At 38.9% G+C, this 26823-nt stretch overlaps 2 protein-coding genes and 1 long non-coding RNA gene across 4 annotated transcripts in view; 2 read left to right on the plus strand and 1 right to left on the minus strand.

The window, feature by feature from the left end:
• Positions 1-1463: 1463 nt before the first annotated feature.
• Positions 1464-14741, minus strand: ak4 (adenylate kinase 4). The gene is made up of 5 exons (XM_030434243.1): positions 13746-14741; positions 12848-12967; positions 7375-7547; positions 6058-6176; positions 1464-4643 (listed from the first exon to the last, which is right to left on the minus strand). Exons 1-5 carry the CDS (start codon positions 13885-13887, stop codon positions 4517-4519), a joined length of 681 nt encoding a protein of 226 aa, XP_030290103.1. The 5' UTR covers positions 13888-14741; the 3' UTR covers positions 1464-4516.
• Positions 14742-15734: 993 nt separating this feature from the next.
• Positions 15735-18362, plus strand: LOC115590958 (uncharacterized). Its single transcript, XR_003985866.1, has 2 exons — positions 15735-16818; positions 17103-18362. It is a non-coding gene; the product is annotated as an uncharacterized LOC115590958 (long non-coding RNA).
• Positions 18363-24058: 5696 nt separating this feature from the next.
• jak1 (Janus kinase 1) overlaps positions 24059-26823 on the plus strand; it is a 39109-nt gene continuing 36344 nt past the window's right edge. For both annotated transcript variants that reach the window (XR_003986061.1, XM_030434588.1), the window contains exon 1: positions 24059-24332. The gene's annotated coding sequence lies outside the window, so the exon portion shown is untranslated. The remainder of the gene's footprint in view (positions 24333-26823) is intronic.

Here is a 26823-nt window from a genome sequence, read left to right on the forward strand (position 1 = left end):
TGATTCAAATGCATCTTCCTGTTGTATTTGAAGTACTCTTCAATTTCATATACATTTCCATGATACTTTCAGTAGGATATTACTTCACTGGTAATTTATAATCACTATACCAGCCACTTTAAATAGCACTCTTTAAGGACATTACTGATAATATTATGTATACATATATACAGCATGTATGAAGTATACTTAATTCAAGTATACTTGAGTTAAGCTTAATGAAATGAAGTCTACTTCCCAATGTTAAATGCAGTAAAAGTACCTTTCAATATAATTACTTTTTCACTATGTTACAAGTATACGACTTGTACAACCAATGTGATGCTTTTAACACACTTTCAAGTAACTGTACTGTGGTACACTTTATAGTAAAACATTACAGGAATAAGGCCTGGAGTTATTGTGGAGAATGAATATATTTTCTGAGCACCACATTCCAACAGTAGAGGTCCCCATAAGAACAGAGTTCATGCAGTGATTACAACACACCATCCGTGCTGCATCTCAGCTTTTCGATGCACGCAGCTCGTTGATACCTAATTGAGAAATACTGTAAATCTGCATTATGTCTCATGTATGCTCAGACTGCAGCTCTGCCCCTCCTGTCACAGGTAAATACAGCAGATGAGTCAGTAATCCCTGACAGAGGAGCAGGAGATCCGACCAGCGCTCCGGCACATGGGGTGTATTTACAGATCTGAGAGGATTAGACAAGAAGAGAGGAGGAGACATAGACGAGTTCCTATTTACACGCACGCGTGTGTGTTGGTGTGAAATATCCACCATAGCTGTTGTGTTTAGTGCCAGTTAGCAGCGCACATCCTACTGCTTCCTGTTTCTCTCACGTGATAGGAAAGCTTAGGGAGCAAAGGAGGGAGGAGCAAAGCCTGTCCATTACTATTATCCTCGCTGGAAAGCGAGAAAGAGAAGAAACATAGAGACTCTCGATTGATTAGTGGATATTTAGGGAGATTTAAAGTAAGTTTTGTGTTTTTAAAGGGCTTTTTTTTGCACAAGACTAAACTATTAGTTTTATATTCCATGCTTTTCTTCTGTTATGCTTAACTGCTGCTTATAGAAATTGAAATAGATAAATAATGAATATCAAAAGAATCAATGCAGGAATCTGTCCACACTCAAGCTAAATATGTTGATTTAGCTGGTAGCCTCCCACAAACAATGAGGGCAATTCAGAATAATTTAAAAGCAGCAACACTAACTAAATCTGCAAAGTAACTAGTAATAAAAGGTACCAAATAAATGTAGAGCTGCTTATCATTTTGGATTCTACAATGGAGGAGAGGTAGCATAAACTGCTCAAAATTGTACTTAAGCACAGTACCTGAGTATTAGTACTTCCCACCACTGCCCACAAAATATAATTTGATCTTCAGACATGCAGTAACTGTATAATACAGGTGTGTGCATGTAGATCCATTAATCCCACACGAAAACACAGTGAACACAGTCATAGAAACTAGTTTTATTGTTCGTGGCAACATGTTTGGACAGCACAGTTTAAAAATAGGGAAGAAAGAATCCAATGTGGTGTTACACAACAGCACAACTCAACTCACACCACGCCCATTCATTCAGCAACACACACTGAGTATACAGCCAAACTGTGCTCCACCAACTTGAAACTGAAGTGTAAATCAGAGGCAGCTCCTGCAGAGCACATCTCAACTTCATCGGACCTCCAGCTGAGGACACTGCAGACCTTTTGTATAAAACCACATTTTATCCCCTTGTCACTCAAGCAGGAAATATTATTGAGCATCTTTGGTCTACCATTGTCTCAAAGCTCAATCTACACAACACACAACACCCACCTGAAAACTCTACAAGGCAGTTTTGACCCCATAAAAGCAATTATATATAAAAAAAAAAGTACATTTTGCAGCTGATTGGTTACTTACGCCCAATCGATGACTTGGTGGTGTATTTCAAGGCTTCATAATCATTTTCAGGCGATAACCTTTGACTATGAAGTTTGAAATCTGAAGAGGCAGCATGGACAGAGCTGGAAAATACAATTAAATCGTTTCTTTTTATTGCACTGTCACTAGTGTGCTCACTCCAAAAGGTAAGCTCACATGTTGGGCGGTTTGGTGGAACATATATTTTTCTGAAAGAGGCAACTCAGGTGTGAAAGTGTGACAAAACCTTTACCAATCACTTACAGTTTTTCTTTTTAAAGTCTAAAACAGTAACATTTACACCTGTTCCCCCTGCAACAGACATGTTTCTTTTACATCAAAAAACCTACTAAGGTTATATCCAGCAAGATATTTTTAAAGTTGTACAAACCCTGCAAAACATAACATTTTATGAGCAATCATCTCTGACTTTTTGATGATTTGAAATCTCAAGGCAACCGTTTATATTTAAAGGAGCAATTTGTGCAACATGGCAAGAATGTTTTGGTTTCAAAATCCCCCCCAAAATTAACAAACATTATCAACAGAGTGAAGAGACAACGGTGTTGTCATAATGTCAGAGATGTGACTGAAGTTAGCATGCTAACCAGCTAGCCCTGTCCCCTCCTGTAGTACCACTTTGTTCCACAAGAGGCGAGTTTCAACTGTGTGATATATGCAAGTTGCAGTCCGCTACGTTGTTCAAGCTCTCTTAGCTTTCAGTGCGATAAAGTCAAAATAAAGTCACAACATGCCAAGAAATTAAATACTCTCACCTCTATCTTCCTCAATTAACAGAAACATACATCCACACCCCCACTTAATTTACCGTTCTAATACAAGCTTAACTGCCTCATCAACTCATCGTGAAACACTCTTCATTTAAACTCTTCATTAAACACAGTCTGTCTGTTTTTCCACAATCACCTCTGCTGTGGTCAAAATAAAGCTTAAGAGGGTAAGTTGTGGAAATATTCCAATTCTATATGTAGTTTTTGCCTGCTGATGCCCGTCTTTTTCTTGCTCCTCTCTTGCCACACACTTCTCTACGCTTCCTGCAATGACCCGTCGCTCTGGTCAGAGTCTCTGTAAATCACCTCTGTAATGTATCCCCTCACTTTAAACTGACTGACTTAGAGGCTGTGTTTGGACCCGGTTCTGAGTCTACCTGTGGGAACCCCTAACAACTATAGAGATGTTTCTCAACTCAATAACTTGCAAAATTGATAGGGAACTTCTCTCCCTCTTCATCTCCTTCCTGTTGTTGACTGTAGTTGATGCAGCTGCTTCGACCCACAGTGCGTTTGTTTCAAGTTTGCCATCTGCTGTCACGCAAAACATTATCAAATTGATGAGAATGACTGTTAATAATGATTAGATATATTCTATCCAGGCAATTCAAATTAATACAAAAAACATTTACAATGACATCATTATATAAACTGAAGCCTCAGCGCCCCAACTGTGTCCGACTTTCCTGCTTTCCTGCTATTGACAGTTAGGCACAGCCAAGGATAGCTAGCAGCGGCTGTCTGTTACTCTGGTGATCTAGTGCCGCCTATATTTTTAGAGCTACCTTTAAATTCTAGCCATATTTTACAAATTGCTCCTTCAATGGAATGTAACAATATTGAATGTGGTCTACATTCTGTGCATTGGTCTTCATCCCAGCCACAGAGCATGCTGAGTACTTCTGGGGCTTTTTTTGCACCAGTCACCAGCCAACACCAGCCTGTTGGTTCACCTGCATGTTAACATCAACAGAATGCATAATATTCTGCAGCTTTCAGCACAAAGATAAAGAGGAGAAGTTTAAACAGTGCACATTTTTGTTTTTTGAGTAATTGATGGAGAAATTCAACAAACACTGAGCTGATAAAAAAAAAAGCCCCGCAGAACAGGCACATGCGAATGTAGCAGCTGACTTGTAGGCGTTATATACAGCATATTACATGGCACACACGTTTGCATAACCTTCAGAGACATGGGCCCAAATAATGTCTATAATGCATCATGAATCTGTAAGTTAAGGCTTTGGTGAGATTGAATTTAATAAAATATGTTTTTGTTATCATGCTCAATGTTAAACTATCAGTATAGTTACTATACTATAAATCTTCTGTTAATTGTTTCACTCCAAAATGTGTTTTATTTACTATGACAACTACGTGAAAGTATTTGCTTGATTATAGAAGTAGAATTTAAAGTGCATTTGATCGAATATGTTATGAGAGATTGTTATCATATTTCTGATATTGGAGTGAGACCTTTGTTGTTTTGTTTTTGGTTTAATATGTTTTGGAGTGCCTGTGTAAAATCATGATAAGCAAAAATGAATATGAATATTCCTGAAGGACGTGAACATTTCGCTATGATGAAGCAGAAATCAACACACTCAACAAAGCTTAACGCACAGAAAACAACAAGCGATTGAATCACAAACTTGTCTGACAGTTTTGATCAGTGTCCGTGTCCGTCACTCTAAACCTCACTGTTAATGAGGAAACTGAAAGCTGAGGCCGGCAAGAGGAAACATCAAACCACTTCTCCTGGCAGCTTCCTGACGTTTCCACGTGCTTTTTTCAATTGGAGGAGTGTCAGGGTGTCCGAGTCTGGAAGGTGTCCGATGGCTGTGTGTGCATCTTTGTGTTGAGGAGAGAGTTGATGTAAGGCCAAATCCGGTCCGTCTCCGTGCCGGAAAAAGAGTGCAGAATTCCCTGTGACCTGCGAGATGAAACAGGGGCATAAAGAAGGAAAGCTGGTTGAAATTAAAAGGGGATGCCACATGTTAAGAGGTTGATTTTTTTTTTTTTTTGATCAAGTCTAAATATGCAAATGAGACATTATCTAATGAAATATGCACTAATTTAAACATTTCTAGAACAGAAATCTGAATATTGGATGAGGGCAGCTTCTTTTTTATAGTACAGTCACAGGGTTTTACAGAAAGAGTTTTGGATATCTTTCATTATCACTTCATAAATTGGAAAATGCAACAACAGCCATTAAAAAAACGTAAAGAAAAAAAAATTATTAAACACTGTACAATATGTCATGCTCAGAATATAGACAGGAGTAAAACTGGAAAGTTTGATGTTAGCGTTACTATTTCGGAACTGAAATAAACTCTGTGCGTATTTATTTTAGACGTTTATTATCCACCATTCTAAAAGAAGGTATGAGAGCAAAAAAGCAAATTCCAAAATTGACCTGTGCATAAAACAATGTTTTCACCTGCAGTGTCTCAGATTGATTGATCAATGGATTCAATAGAAGAATGAGGCTAATTAGTCTCTTAATGTTAGCCAAATATTCCACTTATGTAGCATTACACTTTAAAATCCAAACTGATGCAGCAGAAACTACAATACCATACTACATTACCCACAGTGCAGTCAGAGAGTTGAGTTTGTTATTGCTAGTAGTGGCTAATGTAGCCTCGCTAGCAGTGTACAGAGATGAGGAGTGGGCTGCAGAGGTCTAGTAAACTGGCTTTTTCACACATATGCACTCTTCAGGATCTTCAAGATCTGTAAAATCATTTTGATGTGATAAATTGGTGGCGTTCCCCTTTAGGTACAGCTACCTTCATACAATCTAAAGTCTAGTCATTAAACACGTGAGTCAGCTAGCTCAGCATCTTCAGAAGTGTTGTTTTTTGTTTTGTTTTGTGTGTGTGTGTGTTAGCGCTGTGTGATGTGTTTCTGTGTTTGTGTACTGCAGTTAAAGGGTATGGTGTTGGGTATGGACTCCAGGAAGAATAGCAATGGCTTTGCCAAAGCTAATGGAGATCCAAATAAAAGATAAAAGAAGTGTAATGACATCCAAGGACAGGGAGTATTTTATATCAAGTTATACATTAATAAACTACTGATAACAAAAACCATCTAAGTCTTGAGGAATTGCAATGCATTTTTACTGCAAGAAACTACCAAATTCACATGAGCTCATTTATGACATCAATGTTTTGATATTGTTCGACATCTAGAAGGATTTATCCAATCTCAATCCCCTTATATTAATGACACTGTGGCACTGATCAGGTTTTTATATGTTCACAGCAAGAACATCCGCATTATCTGCCTGTCGAAAAATCGTTGCTACAATATGCAGACATGAGAAGGAGACATTCACTGACTTGTATAAGTCTATGACAGGCTTGGCCACATCTTTGTAGTGTCTCAGTCGGGACATCAGGGCTTCTGGTTTGTCATCATCGTGTTGAATCAGCGGCTCCCCAGTGATGTCATCCTTACCCTGAGGAAGGCAACACAAGGTCACATGTGCAGCATCACTACACGGTCCAGCAGGAGTCAATGCACTGAAATAACCCGAGCACAGAGGATTACAGCACAACACAATCACATAAAAGTGGCCAAAATGTCCAGCTGCTGCCTGAACATCAATTGTTGATGTGAAAAATACAAATCAAGGTACAATCATGTGATGCTGATGGTCATATCTTGGTTTTATGTCTCCTTTATCATAAGATGCTCTCCATTTCTTCTTTTTGGGATTCTGTTTTAAAGAGAATTGATGCAAAACAACAAAACAACTCTAGCGAGGCCATGTGAGCTGACACCGATGGTATTCATAGTCAAGTAACAAATAAGTGTTATACTGGAGCGAGAGGGTGTTTGCTGTCAGTCAGTAAGAGGTGAGCAATAATGCATTTCATTTCTTTGTTAATTATTATTCATCTAAATATTTCCTCCAGACACGGCCTTTAAAAACACTGCATTGTAGAATAATTTGAGTCTGGTGTGGTTTTTGCATGAACATGTTGAATTGCTGTCTCCCACTGCATGTTGAACTTGTAAATGTTCATGTTTGCTGTGACGACACCTCCACCTGCAGGCATGGTGGCACCTACAGGTGTCTCCCCTGGCTGCTCTGCTTGTTTTTGTGTTGCCAGTGCCGGATCAAGGTTGTCAGATCTTGTTTACATCGGATGAGTTATGTTTGTTTTCTTCTAAAAAAAATCACTTATTTCTTCCTTGCCAACTTGTCTTTGTCATGGTCTTCGACTGGCCTGCGACATTATTATATTTATTTAACATAAACGTACATATGTTTGTTGTTTTATTAGTCGTTATGCCTGTGAGGTGCTTTGTAAACTTGTGTTTGAAGAGTGCTTATAAAAGGGATAAATTATGTGCTTACTACAAATTTTAATAGAGGGTGAAGTTAGTGTGACAACAAGGACCTTGTAGAGCAAAATAACAAGCAGCAGGAGTGTTGTTGCTGTGCAGGAGGGCGGGGCAGTGATTCAGGAGATTCATCTGGTTGCAATCTCTCGTTCTGACAAACTTCCACCCTCCTGAAGCCAGGCATTAAATCCCTACCAGCTACAGAAAGACTCAAGGGAAGGGAAGTAAAAGGATATAATTTCCTCCAGAAAATCAATAAAGTGCCACAAAAAATCTATAAAGAGAAGCAGAAGCTATAGTGAGACCTTGACTCGAGGTGGGTTGAAGCCCATGTTGTAGACTCTACCGCTGGCTGGATGGATCCAGCGGTCGCTCAGTCTCTCCCTCAGAGTCTCATAGGGGATGTTGAGGCTGATGACCAGGTCGAGCTGACACAAATTATTCAGGGCTTGGGCCTGCGACAGAGTCCGTGGAAAACCTGCATAACCAGCAGAGGGAGAATTAGGAACGTGTGATGCATCGTGAACCAGGAACAGGTGTTATACAATGATTTATGAACCTCATTTTTTCCACAAACTACATTGAAACACACAGTGTGTCGTTGCTGCCGCAAGGGGTCTCTCAACTTAAACAAAAGATGTGAGTAGCATGAGATCATGGGAAGCTTTTTGCATGTTATGTGTGGTCACAATCCCCTTCTTCACTCTCTGACTCTCTTCTGGAGGTTGTAAGACAGACAGACAGACACTTTCCAATTTCTCTTGAGATACTTTAAGTATACAACTTAGCAAGTATGCATCAAAGGGTTAATCATTTTCAGACACTGTAATGCAGAAATGTTACATATTATATCTTTAAAATTTCGATTCATGTCCAATTTTCAAGATATGATTATTGATGTGAGTCATCATTACACATGTGCATGAGTAATATATATGGATGCACAAAATCTATCAGGCCGATTTAATTATTACTGCCCATTTAAAGGTATCCATGAATTTTACAGCCGATAGAGCCAATAATATCTTTCCAAGATGCTTTTTCTGACTTAACAGGCACATCACCTACACACTCTGAAGCAGTAGGTGGTTGTACGCTTAGTTTAAAGGGATAGTTCGGGTTTTTTGAAGTGGGGTCACAACTGGGCCTCACACTGTATTTCGCAGCTCGCAGATCACCTGTTAATGCGTTACGCTAATGCGTAGGGATACGGAGGTTCTACGGTTGAGAAAATGTAGTGCCAAAAGAAAGGGCGGTCTGATGGCGATGTAAAGCGGTGTGAATTCTCTCGTTCACTGCAGTACAAAGCTGAGCGTCTGGGCTGGAGCGGCTCTCTGCTTCTCCAAACTGAGGCTGTGCTGATCAGCAATTACGGTAGAGAACAGGCCGACTATAGATATGTACTTTATATGACCCCACTTCAAAAAACCTGAACTATCCCTTTAAGTTGGTTTTGCAGTCCTCTAAAAAACACAGAGTTTGCTACTATCAGTAAATGACAGCAAGTAAACTTGGACTCAAGCTGGTTCAGTTTGTCATTCTCTGCAGCCAAGACATAACAAGATTATGAACATGTGAATGAACTTGGGGAAAAAAAACCCAACCCCAATGCTCTCAGTTACGCGAAATTGAATGAACCTGCAGTTATAGCAAGACAAGACAATCTTCAGTCACGCTAGCAGATCTGTGAGGCACTACTCATTCACTGTGCTGCTTTCAGTTAAATGCTGAAAAATCGGCATGCTAACAGGCTCACAGTGACGGTGACGGTGCTAATGTGCTGATGTTAAGCAGGTGATGCGTGCTACGGTCACGATTTCATTTAGCTTGTTAGCATGCCAACATCTGCTAATTAGCACTTAATACAACCCACAGCTGAGGCTGATGGGAATGCCATTGGATTTAAACGTATCGCATCACAAAGTCCAGGCGGACCTGAATGTTTGGACCAAATTTCATGTACATAACTCATCCAATATGAATTATTTCGCTCAAACCACCAATGTGAGGCTCCTGGTGGCACAAGAGATAAAGTCAGGGAATTACCAAAGTCATGATGAGTCATGAGCTGGAATCATCCTTTCCAATTTATTTAGATATTGAGATCTTTGCTGGATAAGGGAAGACTCTGACCTTACAATGGCGCTTGGTGAAAATGTAGGAGATCACCAACGACAGCAGAAATGATTGTCCTCTGAGGACAATTGACATCTATCAGGACTTTAACGGCAGTGATCAGCATGCTCACTGTTTAGATATTTCACAAAAGATCTCAACCTAATGCTGACACTTGATTCACCGCAATCCATCCTATTAGCATTGCAGATGTGGCTGTTTTTGTTCTTCGGAGCCAGAAATGACCACATTCGGATGAGAGGGTTGCGCTGCTATCCTGATTGGCCTTGTAGCAACTTGCTGATCACAAGGTGGCCCTGCCCTGAAGCGTACCCTGCTTCATCGCCTATTGTTCTCTACATCTGACCATAACTTACGAAATGAATGTCATGCTGTGTTGAAAAGACTTTAAACTAACAATTGAGAAAATAGACTCAGGAAACTGCTTATTGAGGTTAAATATCAAGTGAGAAGAAGAGTCATTTTCTCATAGGCTTACACACAATCAGATCATCTTTTGAAACCAATGACGTCGTCCCCCCCACTGGCGATTAGAAAGAATACAGGTTTATGACACACTCGGACCTGGAAGTTCCACCGACCAATCAAAGGTCACATGACCAACAGTAAAGAAAATCACCAGTATAGTGGGTTTATGGCTATTCAGTGCCCTAATCAAGGACACTACAGCATGGTGGGTGTTCACATGGCAAGCTTATAGCATTGTTCCTCAAGTTTTAAGGCTTTTGTCACTTGGAAACCACAAAATTCTCTCTTTTGTTTTTATCAGTGTCCTTTAGTATACAAACATTCAGGCTCGTCTTTACTTTATTGCTTCCTTAAGTGTTAGAGCGGAAACTGGCAACCACTCTGTGTGCTCTTTTGTTAAGAGCTGCTGAATCCAACCACCGGAGGATCACGCTGCCCACAAATGAGTGATGTGCGGACGCCAATCAGAGGTTACAAGAAGGATAGAGCAGAAAAAGAGTTCTACCTAGATATTACAGTATATTTCGGGAGCATTTATGAGTCTGAGCTCAAAAACGTGAAAAAAAACATATTAATCAATATACTGTGCCCTCAAATAACTGATGAGTCATGAGATAAACATGACAAACTGAGATGCAAGCACGTGTGTGTGTGTGTGTGTGTGTGTGTGTGTGTGTGTGTGTGTGTGTGCGTGTGTGTGTGTGTGTGTGTGTAACCTCGGCTGACCTCTTCTCTTGCTAACCTTGAATTATTTGTTTAGTGATCCTGTTTCAAGGTTTAAGCATGTCATGTAAGACACCGACCGGTTTGTCTCATCAATGTTTGGCGTCTCTCTCGGACATAGTGGATAATATTTAACTTTAAAAGAGACATTTCATTTTCATATGACTCAAACTGAATGTGTTACCAGATAACAAAACACGCAGTTTTGTATTTCATAACTGCAACTCTCACTGTTGAGTTTGTATATTGTATATATTCTTGCTGTTGTATATTCCTCTTGTTCATATCTAGCTTTTTTACTCATTCATCATTATCTATTCCTTTTGTTGTATTGACATTTATCTCTATTTTGTTATCCCGTTTGCTGCTGTAACAATTCAAATTTCCCCATTGTGGAACAAATAAAGGATTATCTTCTTATTTTATCTCACCAAACACACATCTGAGGCCATTTCTATTTCTAAACAGTGCTTTTAGTGATCATGATTACAGGGCAAAAATTGTGAATTGTTATTGATTACATACACAAAGATAACTTTTTTTGTGTCTGTGGTTAACAAAGCTGCACTGAAAGATTTAAAAGGTCTTTGGGCATTTGAAGTCCAACACGTTGGAACCCTGTGCTTCCTTCCTGATGGTAAAAGCTCATATTCACCATAGAGAGTTTGTGATACAACACAATCCTTTCCTTTCTCTGCTTCCACAAAGCAGTGACACACTGTGTTTTTGTTTGCTAAACAAACAAACAAACAAACAAAAAGCTTTCATGTCTTATAATTTTATGGTTGAAGTGTTTAGTGTACTTATTTGATTTCATTTATTGATCTTTTATTTAATCATTTTATTATTTCTTCGGTTGTTTTATCCTTTTTTCTTCATCTTTTGTTCTTTCAATTATCCACATTTGATTACTATCTTCCTGTGTATTAGTCTCAAAATCCATGTTTGTTTGGTCTATATCCCATGTTTTATTTGATTGGTTGATTGACTGATTAACATTCTAACAGTTTTACTGAGTTTGTCGTTGGTAACATCACAGAAAGTTAAATCAGTCTCTACAAAATAAACAAAACAAAAGTAAAATCAGTTAAAATTGAAGATGCATTGACATATACATTAAATGTATATCATTGTAATATACCTTTAGTATTACTATGATCTCCACCGTAAGGAAAGACATATAAGACCTACTGAGGTTGAAACATTCAGTTTGGCACTGAATGTGAATAAATCCTACTTGCACTAAAGAGAACTTGGTGAATCCTCTGGCAACACTAACAAAACTATTATTCATAAAGGTAAATTTATAGTTAATTAAACTTCAGTTAATACTAATTTGAATGTTAACAAACACGGAAATGCTTTACAAACCATTTATTAGAATAATAGAAAAGGTTTACGAACATTAGTTTCATCTTTACAATAAACAGTTGCTTAAAGGAAACATATTATGCTTGTTTTCATGTTCCTAAATTTTATTTTGGGTTACTGCTACTTAGCTCCTGTCTCTTTAAACCCCACCCTCCCAAATACCCAGTCTACTCTGATTGGTCAGCTCACACACGCCTGACCCATCACTGCTAACAACAACAGAGCAGCTGTGCCAGATTAATTCATATGGGCCATACAAGCCACTTGGCATATATCATACAAATGTGTGACATGGTGGCGTAGTGTGATGTCACAAAGTCACGGAATTAAAGGCGGGACTAACTATGAGGAGTTTCTGTTGTTGTGCTTGTTCGATCATTTAACGTTCAAGATATTTTACATGCACACGAATCGATAAAACACACTGGGGGAGAGGAATAAAATGAAAAAGCATGACACGTCTCCATTAATGAATAGTTTATAAAGCATTTTATTGTCTGCTAACTGTAAAAATAACTATTAAGCAAAGTTTATTTCCCAATAAATTTACCACTTATTAATCATGATTATCAGGAAATGTTTGATGTCTTTATCTTCAGTGTTGAATATGATGCTGATCCTCTATGTCTAGTTTAAGTTGAGTCACATTCGAGAGCTTGTACAAACCTGCTGTACTGGACTCAGAGTAGTAATTACCCACAGATGTAGGATAATATGGAGTGGATTTCTCAACTTACTTACTCCTCAGACTCATATAAAGGAGGCATTACAAATGAAACCTTCAAGGCCATGTTTCTGAACATATAGAAGTCTTTCCTGATGTCCTCTAACATGATTCTGGTGGGGGGGGGGTTTGAGGGGGGGTGGCACCGGGGGTGACCAATCAGATTCGAGGGGTGGGAGGCAATTCCCACCTCTGGCCATTACGCTGCATTATGAAGAACATGTTCCCTCAGAGATCAAGACACTGGAGGGGAGGGGCTGTGTGAAGTAGCAGTAAAGCACAGACCATGTACAGAGTTTTCATATAAAACAATATTTCAAATAAATAAAAAATAAATAAATTGATTTGATTCATACCGTCCAGCAGCCAGCTGTGGCCCATCAGCTGCTCCAGCCTGGGCATCATCAGTCTGGTCATCACATGGTCCGGCACCAACATGCTTCTTTCTACGTAGGTCCTGACCATCACACCTGCCTCTGACACACAGCAGACAGGTAGAGCTAGTCAGTGCATGTATGTTCAAAAATTCAAAAACTCCTCAGTGTACCCAGGAGTTGATTAAAGAGAGATCTCTTATTAAATCATTTCAGAAGACACTGGGAACTCTGGTGGTCCTCGTGTGGAGGGTCATGAATGATTTGTCACTGAGCAAACACGCTGAGTGGACTCGCAGGTTGTTGTTTTTTTAATAAAACAAATCCTCTCACTTGTTTTAAAAGCAGAATGAAAAGGAGCTCTTGCCCAGCAAATTCCAACCCCACTAAAGATCTTCCAAGCACACATGTTTTTACTTATGCTCTCCGCTGTCAACTGCAATTTTATTATCAGTACACATGAAGTTGGCACAGGCTGGGGATTAAATTGATTCCAGTTGGGCAGCAATAATGAGGAAGTTTAAAAAAGAAAACACACACACACAATGGGTGGTTTAAATGTTTGAGAGAGTAATTACGACAAAAACCTTAATTGAGGGTTTTTAAACTGGAGTAACACTTCTGCAACTTGTGCAAAACTGAAATAAAATAAAGAAAAATTCAGATTTCTGTCAAATGAGCTTTGTATAAAAGGCACATATCATGTTTCACTTCCTGATGCAAACTTCCCATCGTTTTTGGCAGAATTCTTGTGACTTTATCAAAAAGATATTCCGAGGAAGAAAACTGAGCTATCGTCAAATTCAGACATTCTTCTCTGCACATTGACTCGTCCCGTTTTTGGCACCACAGTATTGACATTTGGCCAGATGTTTCCTACCTGTATTCGCCGCCATGCAATCCCGCAGAAAGTGGCCACTGGACAGATATTGCAGGCCAAATCTGTCTGCAATCCTCTTAGATATCGTTCCTTTCCCTGATCCTGGTGGACCCATGATAGCAGCTCGGAATAACTTGGCCATGTCTTCCTCAAAACGCAGGCTCCGACTGTAAAACCTCTGGGATGCACAACAGTTGTTCCTGCTTGTGCGCAAAAGAGACTCTCTTTTAATTCAACTCCCACCCAGTCATATGCGATCAAACTGCCTGGACAGCTTTTAAACTGGTCTCAGATCTGAGTTTGTTTCTGGAGTCTGCGGGTCTTTACGCAGAGCCCACTCTGCGCACAGTGGGTCTTTCCTGCTCTATCACTCGGGTCAACTCAGTACGCCTTTCCCGTTTTTTCTTTTTTTTTTCTCTTTCCTCTCAGCTTTCGTGTTGATACTTTACGCTCGCCTACGTCTTTAAGGACACAGACTTTTTCTCTGCGAATGAATGACGGAGACGCCACAACGCCCTATTTTTCTGCGCACATCATCCAGAAAAAATGCGGATGACGGATTTCGCAGGCATCTAGCGGGGCAATCTGGTCACTGTAGTTTTTATACACAAGTGATGAACAACAACAATGACTGTAGTCTGCTACTGTCGGTGACTGGCCACAGTTTCCCCTAACAGAGACTGAAAACTGTGGAAACGTCTGATAAAAGGAGGAGGACGGGTTTTGAATATTAGCAAAGCCAAGAAAAACACTTAGATAATACAGTTACATGAAACTGCGCAGCCAATTCAATCCACCGTGACATATAAATAGTTTAAGATAGTGAGGAAAAACCTCTCTGTGAGTCCACAGAGGGACAGAAGCAACAGAATCGATATAGCTACATCTGTGTACTATTTTGATCTACAGCTGCATAGACAGTCGTTGGAAATCAGATAATTCCCTCCTTCAACACGCGTCCAGGCTTGTCCTTGTGTCACTTCGGCCAAAATGTGTCCCTCTTTCTCCCCCCCCCCCCCCCCCCCCCCCCCCCCACACACACACACACACACAGCTCTGGCTCACTGGATCACAGCTCTTTTAGTAGTTTAATAATAACAAAGACAACGGATTCAACTTATGAGTCATTTTGAAACTTAATACCCTGAAACCTCTGCCTGGTGTCCATATTGATCCATATATGCGCCCATCCGTCTGTGGACTTACCTTATTTAACTGTCATCGTGTGTCAAATTTATTTGTATTCTCCTTGTGTGTCTTTATTTTTCGCCTGTATTCGCTTTGTGTGTGCTACTGTTTGATTTCAATCTTTTGTACGCTGCTCTACTTTCAATTAGATGCAAACCGAAAGTGCAGAGGTGCACAGCTCCTGATCCTCACCACGCCTGACCACCTTTTCTTTTAGAACTCACCACTTCAGTCACTATGCCTGCTTCTGCCTGTTTTGTATAAAAGCAGAGGTACACAGCTGTGACTCTTCCGCTTGGAGTAAAATGTCGTACACGGTTTCTCCACAGGATGGAGCAGCTGACCTACACTTCCACCCTCTCACAGCTTGTTGCGAAGATTTTCAGGTGATAGTCTCATGCCACTGATTTATTATGAGCCAGGAAAAGGCGTGTCTGGCAGTTTCATGCAAGCCGACGCCTTGAAGACATTAATATGTGTTTTGTAGATTGTAAGCATCCATCTGGAGTAACTAACTTTTCTAATTATCTAAGAAAAGTTCGACATTTTTAAGCAAAATGCATTACAATGAGGGTTGCTGCGTATCCAGCCTGCGCCTTCACTTATTTATAACTCTTGGATTCCTCCACTTGTTGACAGCATTTATTATCTCCGGAAAAAAACAAACATTTCTTGTGTTTTCGTGAGCTTGGTGGTGTCCTCTGGTCCTCGCACTACTGGCGTCGGGCGCAGGAAAAGCGCATGAGTCGCTGTCATTCCGCGCAACGTTTTCCGACGGGAGGAATCGGGCGAGTACTTGTTGCGAGCCATACGGCGGCGGCAGCGTCCCGGAGCTGTCAAACATTGCGCACAGCCTTCAGTCTTCAGTCAGTGGAGAGTGACCAGACTAATCCATCAGACAAACAACTCGGAAGATTAACCTTGTTTAGCCTCGCGAAACTACTTCTACTCTCCGCACCCGGAAGCCTGTTTTTAAAAACCATTATCAATTTGTCACATGGCTTTGGAGAATTTCAATAACAACAAAAAATGGCGACAATCACGTTGCTCTGTGTGGTCTTGCTGCGTCATTAAAAATATTCATGTAAACACGGGGGATTCAACGGGAAAATCGCAGGTAAGTGAGGCGAATGCTTGGTTTTTATTAACTGCGGACTTAATGTAGTTTAGAATAAATGGTTATATTTGGGTCGAACAGCATGCTGTTTGTTTCTGCGTTGGAAAGGGGTGTGTATGCAATGCTGGGCGTTAACGTTTGGCTGCACAATATTCAATACGAACATTGCATTTATATATATTTTTTGCCTTCGGTCGTTTCTTAAAGAGCGCAACTCGCCATTTTTTAAAGCAGCTAGGCGTCTTAAAGTATAGTGACATAAATAACGGCGTTGTTTGGATTTGGGCAACTTTTGTTTATTTGTAGCAAATAGCAGCGCGCGTTGGCACGGTCGTGAATTGCTGTGCGTAATGATCAGAGCCGTAGATGTGTGCTGTTACCCTCACTGTTTGTATGTTTCAGGGTGAGCCAGTCTCCAGATATTTACATTGAGGGTTTATGCAATATGGACGCGCTCCCTTCACTGGCTCTCCTTTAACACGCGCTCGTGACAACAAACGCACCGCCGGGCCTCGGACAAAGTGTTTGCGTGTCCTCTGCCTTGTTTGGTGATCACACATGTTGCTTTTGCGTTTTTTTCATGTCCGACACGGGCATTTTTTTGGCCGGAGCCCGAGCAGCGGGGCTAATGGAGTTGTTTACATGAAGAGCAGAGGGCGGACTGTCGAGGAGGAGGAGCCAGCGACGTCACCGGAGTGCTCGCGCCGAGGAGGGGGGGCGGAGCCAGCGAGGATAATCATAACAAGTCTGACGTCACTCGGCCTTGTGGTTGGTATGAATAATATACAGGAGTTTGTCTCGACTAGGGCCGAGCAGGAAAGTGGTGCGTGTTTGGGGGGGAACTTTGTACCTGTTGTTGTTTTTGTGGGATGAAACATTAACGAGCTCTCTGTGAGACAGCGGCATCGTGGACAACTGATTACTTTTAAGAGATTAAAATTACAGAAGACTGCAAAGCAAGCATCCTCCTCCCATTTCCAAGAATTGTGCCATTTTGTTTGAGTTCGAATTACACTTACAAGGTTGTGCGTTATTGTCTTTCCTCCCTACAGACACAGGTAGACGTTTCGCCATGTCATGGACAACAGATTCTGACTATTGAAGGACATCATCAACCACTTGTGCAAATAGCTACAGTACCCCAAAAGCAATTGTAGAAAAGTGCACCATAGACTTGACTCTTCTGACACAAACAGTAAGATGCAGAAGTGCAAAGGAAACAGTCTGCTGCAGGCGTGTCTCAGTAGTATTTGGCAAAACAGATTGTATGAGTTCAGTCACAGTTAAAATCTGACATTTACATATTCCTCCCTTTATTCATTAACACTTCGGATCCATTAATTCATTTTTCTTTACCAGTGTATGGGCTATACTCATTTATAACTAAAACTAATAACTGAAATAAGGTAAAGTTTACACATACATAAGACAGCCATCACATTACAAAGACACTGACATACATTAATAAAGACATAATCACACATGTACAATGCGGTATACTTTTTCCCTTCGTCACTGGATAATCAAGATAAGACAGAAGGACCGACATCCTTTCTTAAGAATTGTGTGTTTGTTTATCATCCCCAAATCAGACTATACAATATCATTTATGAGTAACACTTTATATTAATATATAATCATTGATATTGTGTTTCCAATGTAGGTTTTGTACCTTTTTCACTGCCTGTGTTAGTTCATGTTCTAGTTATCTTATTACATTTTCCCAAAGTTTAGAGACCAAAAGACTTCCTGCTGGTTATGTGTCTAAAAACGAGTTTGTTAGGTTACACTTTTTTATTATTCTGTAGATTTATGTGTTATACTATTAGCTAAATTATGTTACTTAAAATTGTTTTTAAGGAAACAGTTGCTTTTGATGCAGTTCGTTCTGTATGAGATACCAGCAAACAAGCCGCAAAGATGCAAAAGAAAAACTTTGTTGCTGATGCACCTCTTGACCGAGAGCGCTGATATTATGGTGTGGATGACGAATGGAGCGACGCCCCGGGACCTGACTGCTAGATTTGACAGGCTGCCCTGGTTCAGTTATCACAGTGCTGATGCTGTCCCCATCGAAGGTACAGTACTGTGATAACTGAAGGATGGCTGCCAACTTGACACGAGTGCAGTGAATCAAATCGTGTGGTCTGAACTAAACAAGCCAGAGGGCCAGAGGGAAGAAAGAAATTGTATTAGTCTGTATTTAAGTGTAAGAAACATGCAACTCAAAATCTGTACATTTATATTATCTTCTCTACTCATGTAATTTCTTCCTAACTAAAGCAAATAAAGGGGATTGTATTTGATTTAAATGCGTGTGTTCCTTTCTCTCTGTCTTTGTGTATTTCCGTTTTTTGCTCCTTGATACTTCCACTCCACTACATTTCGGAAGCAAACATTGTACTTTTACTCCGCTACATTTATTTGATAACCTAAGTTTGAAGGTAACATGCTGCATCAGAGCACTAGTACATTATAATTTGTTCTGATGGCAATAGGATTTATAAAAACCAAAGCATTGATTGTGGTGATCAGAAAATACTTTGTACTTTGATATGTACGTACATGTATTATCAGATACTACAGATGCTAATACTACTTCGATTAAAGAGCTTTCACTTATACCAACATAGTATTGTAACATGATAGCTTTACTTTTGCTCAAGCATGATTTTTGCGCAGGCCTATTTGCAAAGACACAACACACAAAATACATCTGATTGGTAACACTGTCTTTTGCTTCAAATTGTCCTTTATATTCTCAATTACTTTGGCCACGATAATTATGTAGTAAATACTGATATTGAATACTTGCACTGTACATGACACCTCATAATAAGAAAAATAAATAAAACATTCTTGAACTATTAGGAATTAAGATCAACACAAGGCATAAACTTGGCCTTATTGGGAGTGCTGTTCCAACAGTCAGCCTGTCAGGTACTGGGCATCTTTGCTATATGCGCAATCTGCATTTGTAATTACAATAAGCATTTGATCAATATCATCCAGAGTACACATTTTTCTTGCACTGTTTTTTAGTGTTGCAATACCTGCACCGTTATTCATCCTGGAGTTGAAGTGCCAAGAGACTTTTACATTCTATTTATCTATCTATCTATCTATCTATCTATCTATCTATCTATCTATCTATCTATCTATCTATCTATCTATGCTGTGGCTGTTTTGGTCCACATTGTTGTCAACAGGGGGAGCTACAGATCTATTATTGATGTGCACTGTGGGCTACATGACATCGCCTACAGCTCTGTCCCTGTGTATAAGCTGTTTATGGAACATTAATAATCAACATGTTAATGGTAGACTTGCGAAAACTATCGAAGTGCTCATCTTTTTTTTAATCACTCATGTTGAACAAAGCCTTGACGGCACTAAAGAGAAGCTCTGCTCATTTGTGCCATCGCCATGTGAATTAGGGTTTTTCAAGATAAAAACAGTTGATCCAAGACACCTACAGTCTGTGCGACAGGTACAGTCTCCACCATGTTATAAATTGCTCAGTCATTGTTATGTAACGTTCAGTATATAATATCAAATCAGCCCTACTGTGATCTGTGATGTCAATACGCAGAAATGAATCATATTTTTCAGAACACTGTTTTGAATAATATATGCACAGTTTGAGTCATTGTCTGATAAACCACAGGTCACTCTGCACCTGTCCCCACTGCCTCGTTTAAAGGGTACACACTGTAGCTGCTGTGGAAATCCCCAAAGAGTCACGATACATATTTTGTTTTTGTCTCACTCTAACCTCAATCTGCTCATCTCGCCTTGTGTTTTTCTGACTCACTGTGTGACATCGAGATACTTTGTTGTGAAGCACATTTTTGATAATAACATACATAAAGTCAAGTGAGGATCACATTTCTTCAAAGAGGCAGTTTTTAATAAGAACATCATGCACTCAAATCCACTCATTTTCAGGATGTAACTGTTTTTTGGAAACATCCAAAACCCCACTCGCCGTTGACGGTCATGATTATGGGGAATTTCTGCCACACTTCCTTTAATTCGAGACCGTAAGCATTAACTGGGACGTGGCATGGGAGGCCCCTTCCTTAAAATGAACCACCCATTTTTTTTTTTTTTTTTTTTTTTTTTGTGCGTTGAAGTCCTTGTTCTTTCATTTGAGGAAGTAAGAAGTTTTCCATTTCATCAACAGAGGTCCCCGTCTGTTCTCTGAACTGTTAAAACAATAGAACAAGTGATAGCTGCAGCAGTAATTTGGTGGTGAAGGCCAACCCCACTTTAGGAAGAACTGTTGCTAGTACTGACCACTGCAAGCAGGGCTGCTGTGAGGAAACAGGGCAAGAAAATACAATAACACCAAACTCAGCAAGACTTAAAGTAAGGTCTTTGTCATTTGTTAGTAGGTATTACTAACCCTAACCCTCTAAGACCCCTATAAGATTATAAGATTATTATTATTACATGTCAATACATGTTAATAAACAGTTTATTGTAGGATTACAAGGCATTTATGAGTACTAATAACACTAAGAGCTTGTAGACTAATTAAGAATGTTATTCATATGTTCATCCTATAAGGCACTGTTTTAACGGTACATGCAGCAGCAGCCAAATCATAGTTAACTGTTAATAATAGCATAGTTAAAGTTACATTATGTGCTTTTTTACCTAAAAATTTCAGCTTCAAAATCATGTTGATGGTACAGTGTCTTGTAACAGGGTGAATGGTGTCTCTGTCTCCACTGTCTCTGTGTCCACTTCGCCCCCTTTCACTTGGAAATTGGCACACAAAATGCCAATTTTTACATTATGTTGCTTCAACTGCAAAGAGATGAAGATTTTATGTATGTATTAATCTTGATATGGCAACAGAAATGCTCTGTAAAGGTTTAATAATGATATACAAGTTCAATCAGATATACTCAGTAAGTGTGTTTGTAATGCCATTTAGAAAAATCACAAGAAACCCAAAAGGCTCTTAAACAATCTATAAACTGTTAACAAATTCCTGGAACTTTGAAATGTCTTAAAATCTACCAATACATATGTTTATGATGCATTTCAGTCTTATTAATGCACAATAATGTTAACAATCATCTTTAAAAAAATAAATAATGCTTATTGTACAGATCTTAGAATATAAAGTGTTACCATCCTGAGTTAATGCAAAGTAAAACACATTTTAGCATTTATAAGCAGAATAGAAACATTTCATAATGGTTTGTAACACCCTGTAATGTAAGTCTTCCTGTGGGCGCTTTTATGATAATTAATTGACATTTTACTGTGTCATGCACAAGTAATGTTCACAGCCCAAAAAGGCTTACAAGACACCATTATTAGGACTATATATATATATATATATATATATATATATATATATATATATATATATATACATATATATATATATATATATATATATATATATATATATATATATATATGTGTGTGTGTGTGTGTGTGTGTGTGTGTGGAGGCTGGTGTTGTAAACAGTTAATTAATGAATGTTAAAAGAAATGCTAAATGTCTCTACATTGGAGAAGTTATGCTGTAACTGCTCAACAACACTGTGCATTAATTAACACTATGGTGACTTCTCAATCATCACACTCATCAAATTCCAAATAAGATCACTTCAATCAATGTGTTTACCTAAACTGTAACTGGTCATTTAATACAGTATTTACAAATCATGAAATACATCAATATCTACACCTGTGGTCTGTGTGTGTGATGTCTTTTTCTGTGAAGTCAGTAGGGAAACTCCATCATTCTTTTTTTGTGGTGACATCATCCAGAGAGATGGCTGACTTATAGTTTCTGTCACATTTTTGCACTCTTCCACGTCTGACAGCAAAATGAATCCTGGTTTCCCTTTTCCTCTGATATATGAATCTCTCAGTATTTGATGTAACCTGTGGGATGGCTAAATACACTTAGTGATATTGGCACTGTTTGAGTTTCCAGTCAATAATAACATCCAAAAAGGCAGTTATGCAAATTTGGAAGGGACGGGTTAGAACTGGCAGCCACACACATAGGCTGCTTGGCAACCCAATCACAAAGATGTTTTAGATAGCTCAAACAAAGGCTAGGGAGGGACTACCTACATTGTTGCCACCTACATAATGGCAAAGATGAACGATAACTCTTCCTGCTACAGTGTTCAGAAGGCGCGCACAACTGTGATGTCCAATGACAGTGCACAGTCCTTGTTCATTCCCCTGTCTTTATATCTTCTCTCTCTCTGGCTTAGGAATACATCACAAACACTTGGATTCATTTCCTGTAGAATTTCCTGAATCTAAGTCCATCTACACTCTCTACACTAAAGACACACATACTTGTAGTGAAAATCCCAAACAAAATAAAACAAAAAGGGAAAGGATATAAATAGGATACCTTAACTAAAATGTGTATACAAGTAAGCTATTACTGTTACCAAACACAAGGCACAATTTCAAGATACATAGTATAAACACACACATAACTGCATCACATAAACAAACACATCAGACATGATCAGAGTAGGGAAAAATCAAAGAAAGTGTCAGGTTGCTCCCATCCCATCCCCCTCTCACCTCTCTTGTATGGTTCTCCATTTCCTGTCATTTACATGCACATATAGTCTATATATATGCACCCACACACATATGTGCATATAGCCATACACAGTGCAAGGAGGCAGAATATTGATTAAGGGACCCCGAATTTCTGGAAAGGTTGAGGGTTTCCTTCCAGGGGCGGTTCTAGGGGGGGGGGCACAGGGGCCAGTGCCCCCGTAACTCTGAGTCTGGACCCCCCTGTGGCCCTCCTGACAGGGAGTCTGCATCAATAATACAATGACAGATTTCTTGCAATGATTTTGTTTTGAAGGGAAAGGCTGAAATAAAGTGTCTCAGCAGTTTACTACCCAATCAAAATTGCTGAAATTGTAAACACTGTTTTGTCTGAATGAGGGATTTATCTTTTTTCCCGGGTTGTATGTGCCCCCTAACAAAAAAGCTGGCCCCGACCTGGCCCCCCTATTAAAACTGGTCTAGAACCTCCACTGTTTCCTTCTCACATGATAAAATATCTTTGCAGGTGTGCAGTAAGAAACAAGCTCATTATTCTAACTCCTTGGGGATGGATTAATGCAGGGTTGGATACCAAACGGCTGTCGTTTTCAAGTTCACCAGGAACATCTGAAAGTGTAAAATTTTGTAATTGTGTTTCTACAGGCAACATTTAGTAAGTGTGTACGTGAATTGAACATTTTGGTCACATAATTGTTTTTTCTTTGTAAAGCAAAAGGAGCAGTTTCTTAGCACTTGTAGTGGAAAAACCTTATCAGACACAAATTATGATTTACAGCTCTGTATAATATAATATAGCATTACTTTAGGTCTTCAAACAAGTCTACCAAAGATTTCTAACCTTAACCATAATCACTTCATGATCTATTTATTATTATGAAAACAATCTTGTAAGACGGTCCATACAGACGATCAGGAGCTTTTGATCATATCACACTTTTATTCTTCCTTTTTTTGTGGGTGGGTTCACTGCCTTTATTGATTAAAAGTTTAAATGAAATGTTCATCATTGACCTTGGAAACAGCATTTGAAAAATTCAAACAAAAGGATTAAGTAAAAGTTGTTTTTTTAAAAACTTAAATTTTAAGATTAATCATATGGACCACTGTATTGTCTCTAAATGGGAGGTGAACAACTTTTCATTTCATTGCATATGGCCATAGAATGCACATAAAAGTAAATGAAATCGCAAATTGAATTATTACATTTTCATTTGAATGTTTTGCTAAAATAACATAAACTCATGTGGCATGATCAGACTGTGGTTGACTTACATTTCCATGTTTACATTAACGATTCTAATAAAGTCCTCATTGACTTCCACAAAACAAATAAAAAGGCAAACAACAACTAAGGGTTAATGTCGTCATCTTGACAGACGGGCCGAGCAGCCAATCAGCTGTCTCTTTCTACAGAAGGCCGCTGCGTTGCTTTCGGGAAGGGGCTGTTACTTGTCAGTAAGGGTTAGCAGGAACAGAGGTGGGCTGCGTCTCGGCTCGAGCCACCAAATATCAACACATTTCGTGGAATTTATCCGATATTTCTTTACTTCTGGATACTGGATACTTTTTGGGGAAGTTTTGGAATCAAATAGCCGGCAAACGACACTTGAAACTCCTCGAGCGAGGAGCTCTAACTTGGTTCAAGCGTCTAATGTACTAAACGAAACGGAAGTAACTTGCCAGCTGCCTGGCTAAGCTTGCTAGGTGAGTAAATGTCCGTTATTTAAATGTTGTACTTGATGAAAATGTCTTTCTTCTGGTCCCTTGATTGAGCCCACCTGTTCGTAATCTTTCTCCACTGTTGTCAAGCGGGGAAAATATCCAGCTGCCGTTTGCTTTGACCGTCCGAGTTAACTTGCTAAGAAGCTAATGTCACCAAACGACACTCCTCTTGACATAATAGCAACGAGTCTCCATCCATGTTCAGTGGCACAACAAAGGCAGATAGAGGTGTGAATAATTAACCGAAAATACAATTAATTTAGGATTATGCCGAATTATTGTGAATAGAGTGACGACAAAATATTAGGAGGATGCTACGATATGATGCAACAACGCCATCACAAACTTGGGCCTATGATTAAATAGAAAAACTTTGACTCCATTTAAGGACAGATACTCAGGGTAGTCTACAGGAATCACTGGGACAGCTTGTGTATCAAGGACATTGTATTGCAATTTTGTCCACGTAAACCACATTGTCCCCACAGACTGCAAAACCGAAAGTGATGGAGGAAGCGAAGATATATGGCATGTGAAATTAGTTTTAACTATTGTATCTTCGACCTGCCCAAATAGAGTAAAATGCATTTAGGTAAAATGGTTAGATTCATTATTATTTTGCTAACTGGAATTGAACACATTAACAGAACAGGAAGACAATGGATCATTGTATCACTTTGCCATAGCGCTCATTACAGAGGGGGAATTAGTCAATCGATCCATTAGTATGTACACAGGAAATCAGTTGGCAATGACATTAATAAGTCATTTTGATATTTAAATGTTTTTTTTATGCCAACATGGTAAAAGATTCACTGGGTCCATGTTCTTAAATGTAAACATTTGCTGTGGTTTTCCTCCTCTGTGATATAAAACTGAATATCTTCTTTTATTGTGTTTTTGATTATTGATTTGACCAATGATGGGAACTTACTGTGATAGTCATTTTTCCTCTTTTCCACATTTTATAGACCAGGCAAGTAATTGATTAATTGAGAAAATGGCCAGTGATTTACTGATAGTTAAAATAAGAGCTCTACCTTTAATGCAGATATTGTTGTAAATCATATAAGATCCTGACAACGAAGGGCAAGTGGCTTCACACCAATGAGGTTGAAAAAATTGGTGCTTCCTTCTTCCACCTAGCACATACACACACACACACACACACACACACACACACACACACACACTTTCTGGCTTTACCACTACTCCGTAAAATTTCATGTCAGACAATGAAAGGACGTGGTTTCTTGCTGCTGAGTGTACCCTTGACAGAAACTTGAACTGTCAGACTTTAAACGATCAAAGCACTTGAACTACAGTTACGTTTGATCAGCGTTTTATTGATACCAGAATGAATAAGTGGCACCCTTAATTTCAAAGCTCTTTTATTTCTAACATTTAAAGTAATATGTTTACATACTCCAAATACTGATGTCTAATTTTTCACCTAAAAGTAGTTTGTGGCTATTGTAGTAAGCTAATTAGTCAAAGATGCTGACTTTTGGAATACTAATAATCTGAAATTTCAATGAACTTCATATGGCTTTGTGATTTTTTTTTTGTCTGACATTTCCAGTTTTTAAGATTTGAGATTTGTTTCAGCTGAAGGAAAGACATGGGTTCACATTATGATATTCACTGTGATAACCTGACATTTAACATCAAAGAGCACTGGATTATGACTTACTTGACATTTTCCTGTAATAACCAAGTGGCCTCTGTGACGTCGTAGCTTCAACCAGCCTAATGTCTGCCCACTGTATTTTCATTACAGGCACAGGTTTTGTAACTTGCAACACAAGACTTGGTGTAGCACGTTTTGCTGAAATTAAGCAAAATTGACATTTCAAAAAGAATGTAATTAACTATCCAAATTACAGCACTGTAGTTTTTAGTCCCCCTTCCAGAACTTTTATCATAGCTGGTAAAATTCAGTGGCATGATTTACTGAAGTAATTATTACCTGCTGAATTGACAACATTGTTAAAGACTTTGTTATTGCCTTAAAACATGTAATTGGTAATTTTACTTACCTTTAATTACTTAACTATTTGCTGGATTAATTTAATCTTTTCTAGTTAAAAGTCTGTTACTCTATCAAATTACTTGCTGATGGTGTCACAATCCTAGAACTTGTAGTATTCTAGCAATTCTAGTATTACATTCTCACAAAACAAAGTAAATATTTAAATCCCGGTTATGTGGAAATTAAATGACTTATAGTTTAAATATCTTAAGTGCTTGGAGTTGGTAATGAAGATCAATTAAGTTTAAATCCCTGAATTAAAAAAGCACCTCTTCTTGCTATCATTTCCCTTTACTACAATAGAGCCAACTCATGAACATCCTGAATAATTTCAGGTTTTCACTGGATGTGAAAGGTCTACCAATAATGTAGTGTCCATATGCTTAGGTAGGATCTGAGTCAAGAAAAAACAGGTACAGGAAAAACCCTAGTGCACTAATT

The sequence above is a fragment of the Sparus aurata genome, chromosome 11 (assembly GCF_900880675.1).
Source record: "Sparus aurata chromosome 11, fSpaAur1.1, whole genome shotgun sequence".
In the NCBI taxonomy this organism is placed as follows: Eukaryota; Metazoa; Chordata; class Actinopteri; order Spariformes; family Sparidae; genus Sparus; species Sparus aurata.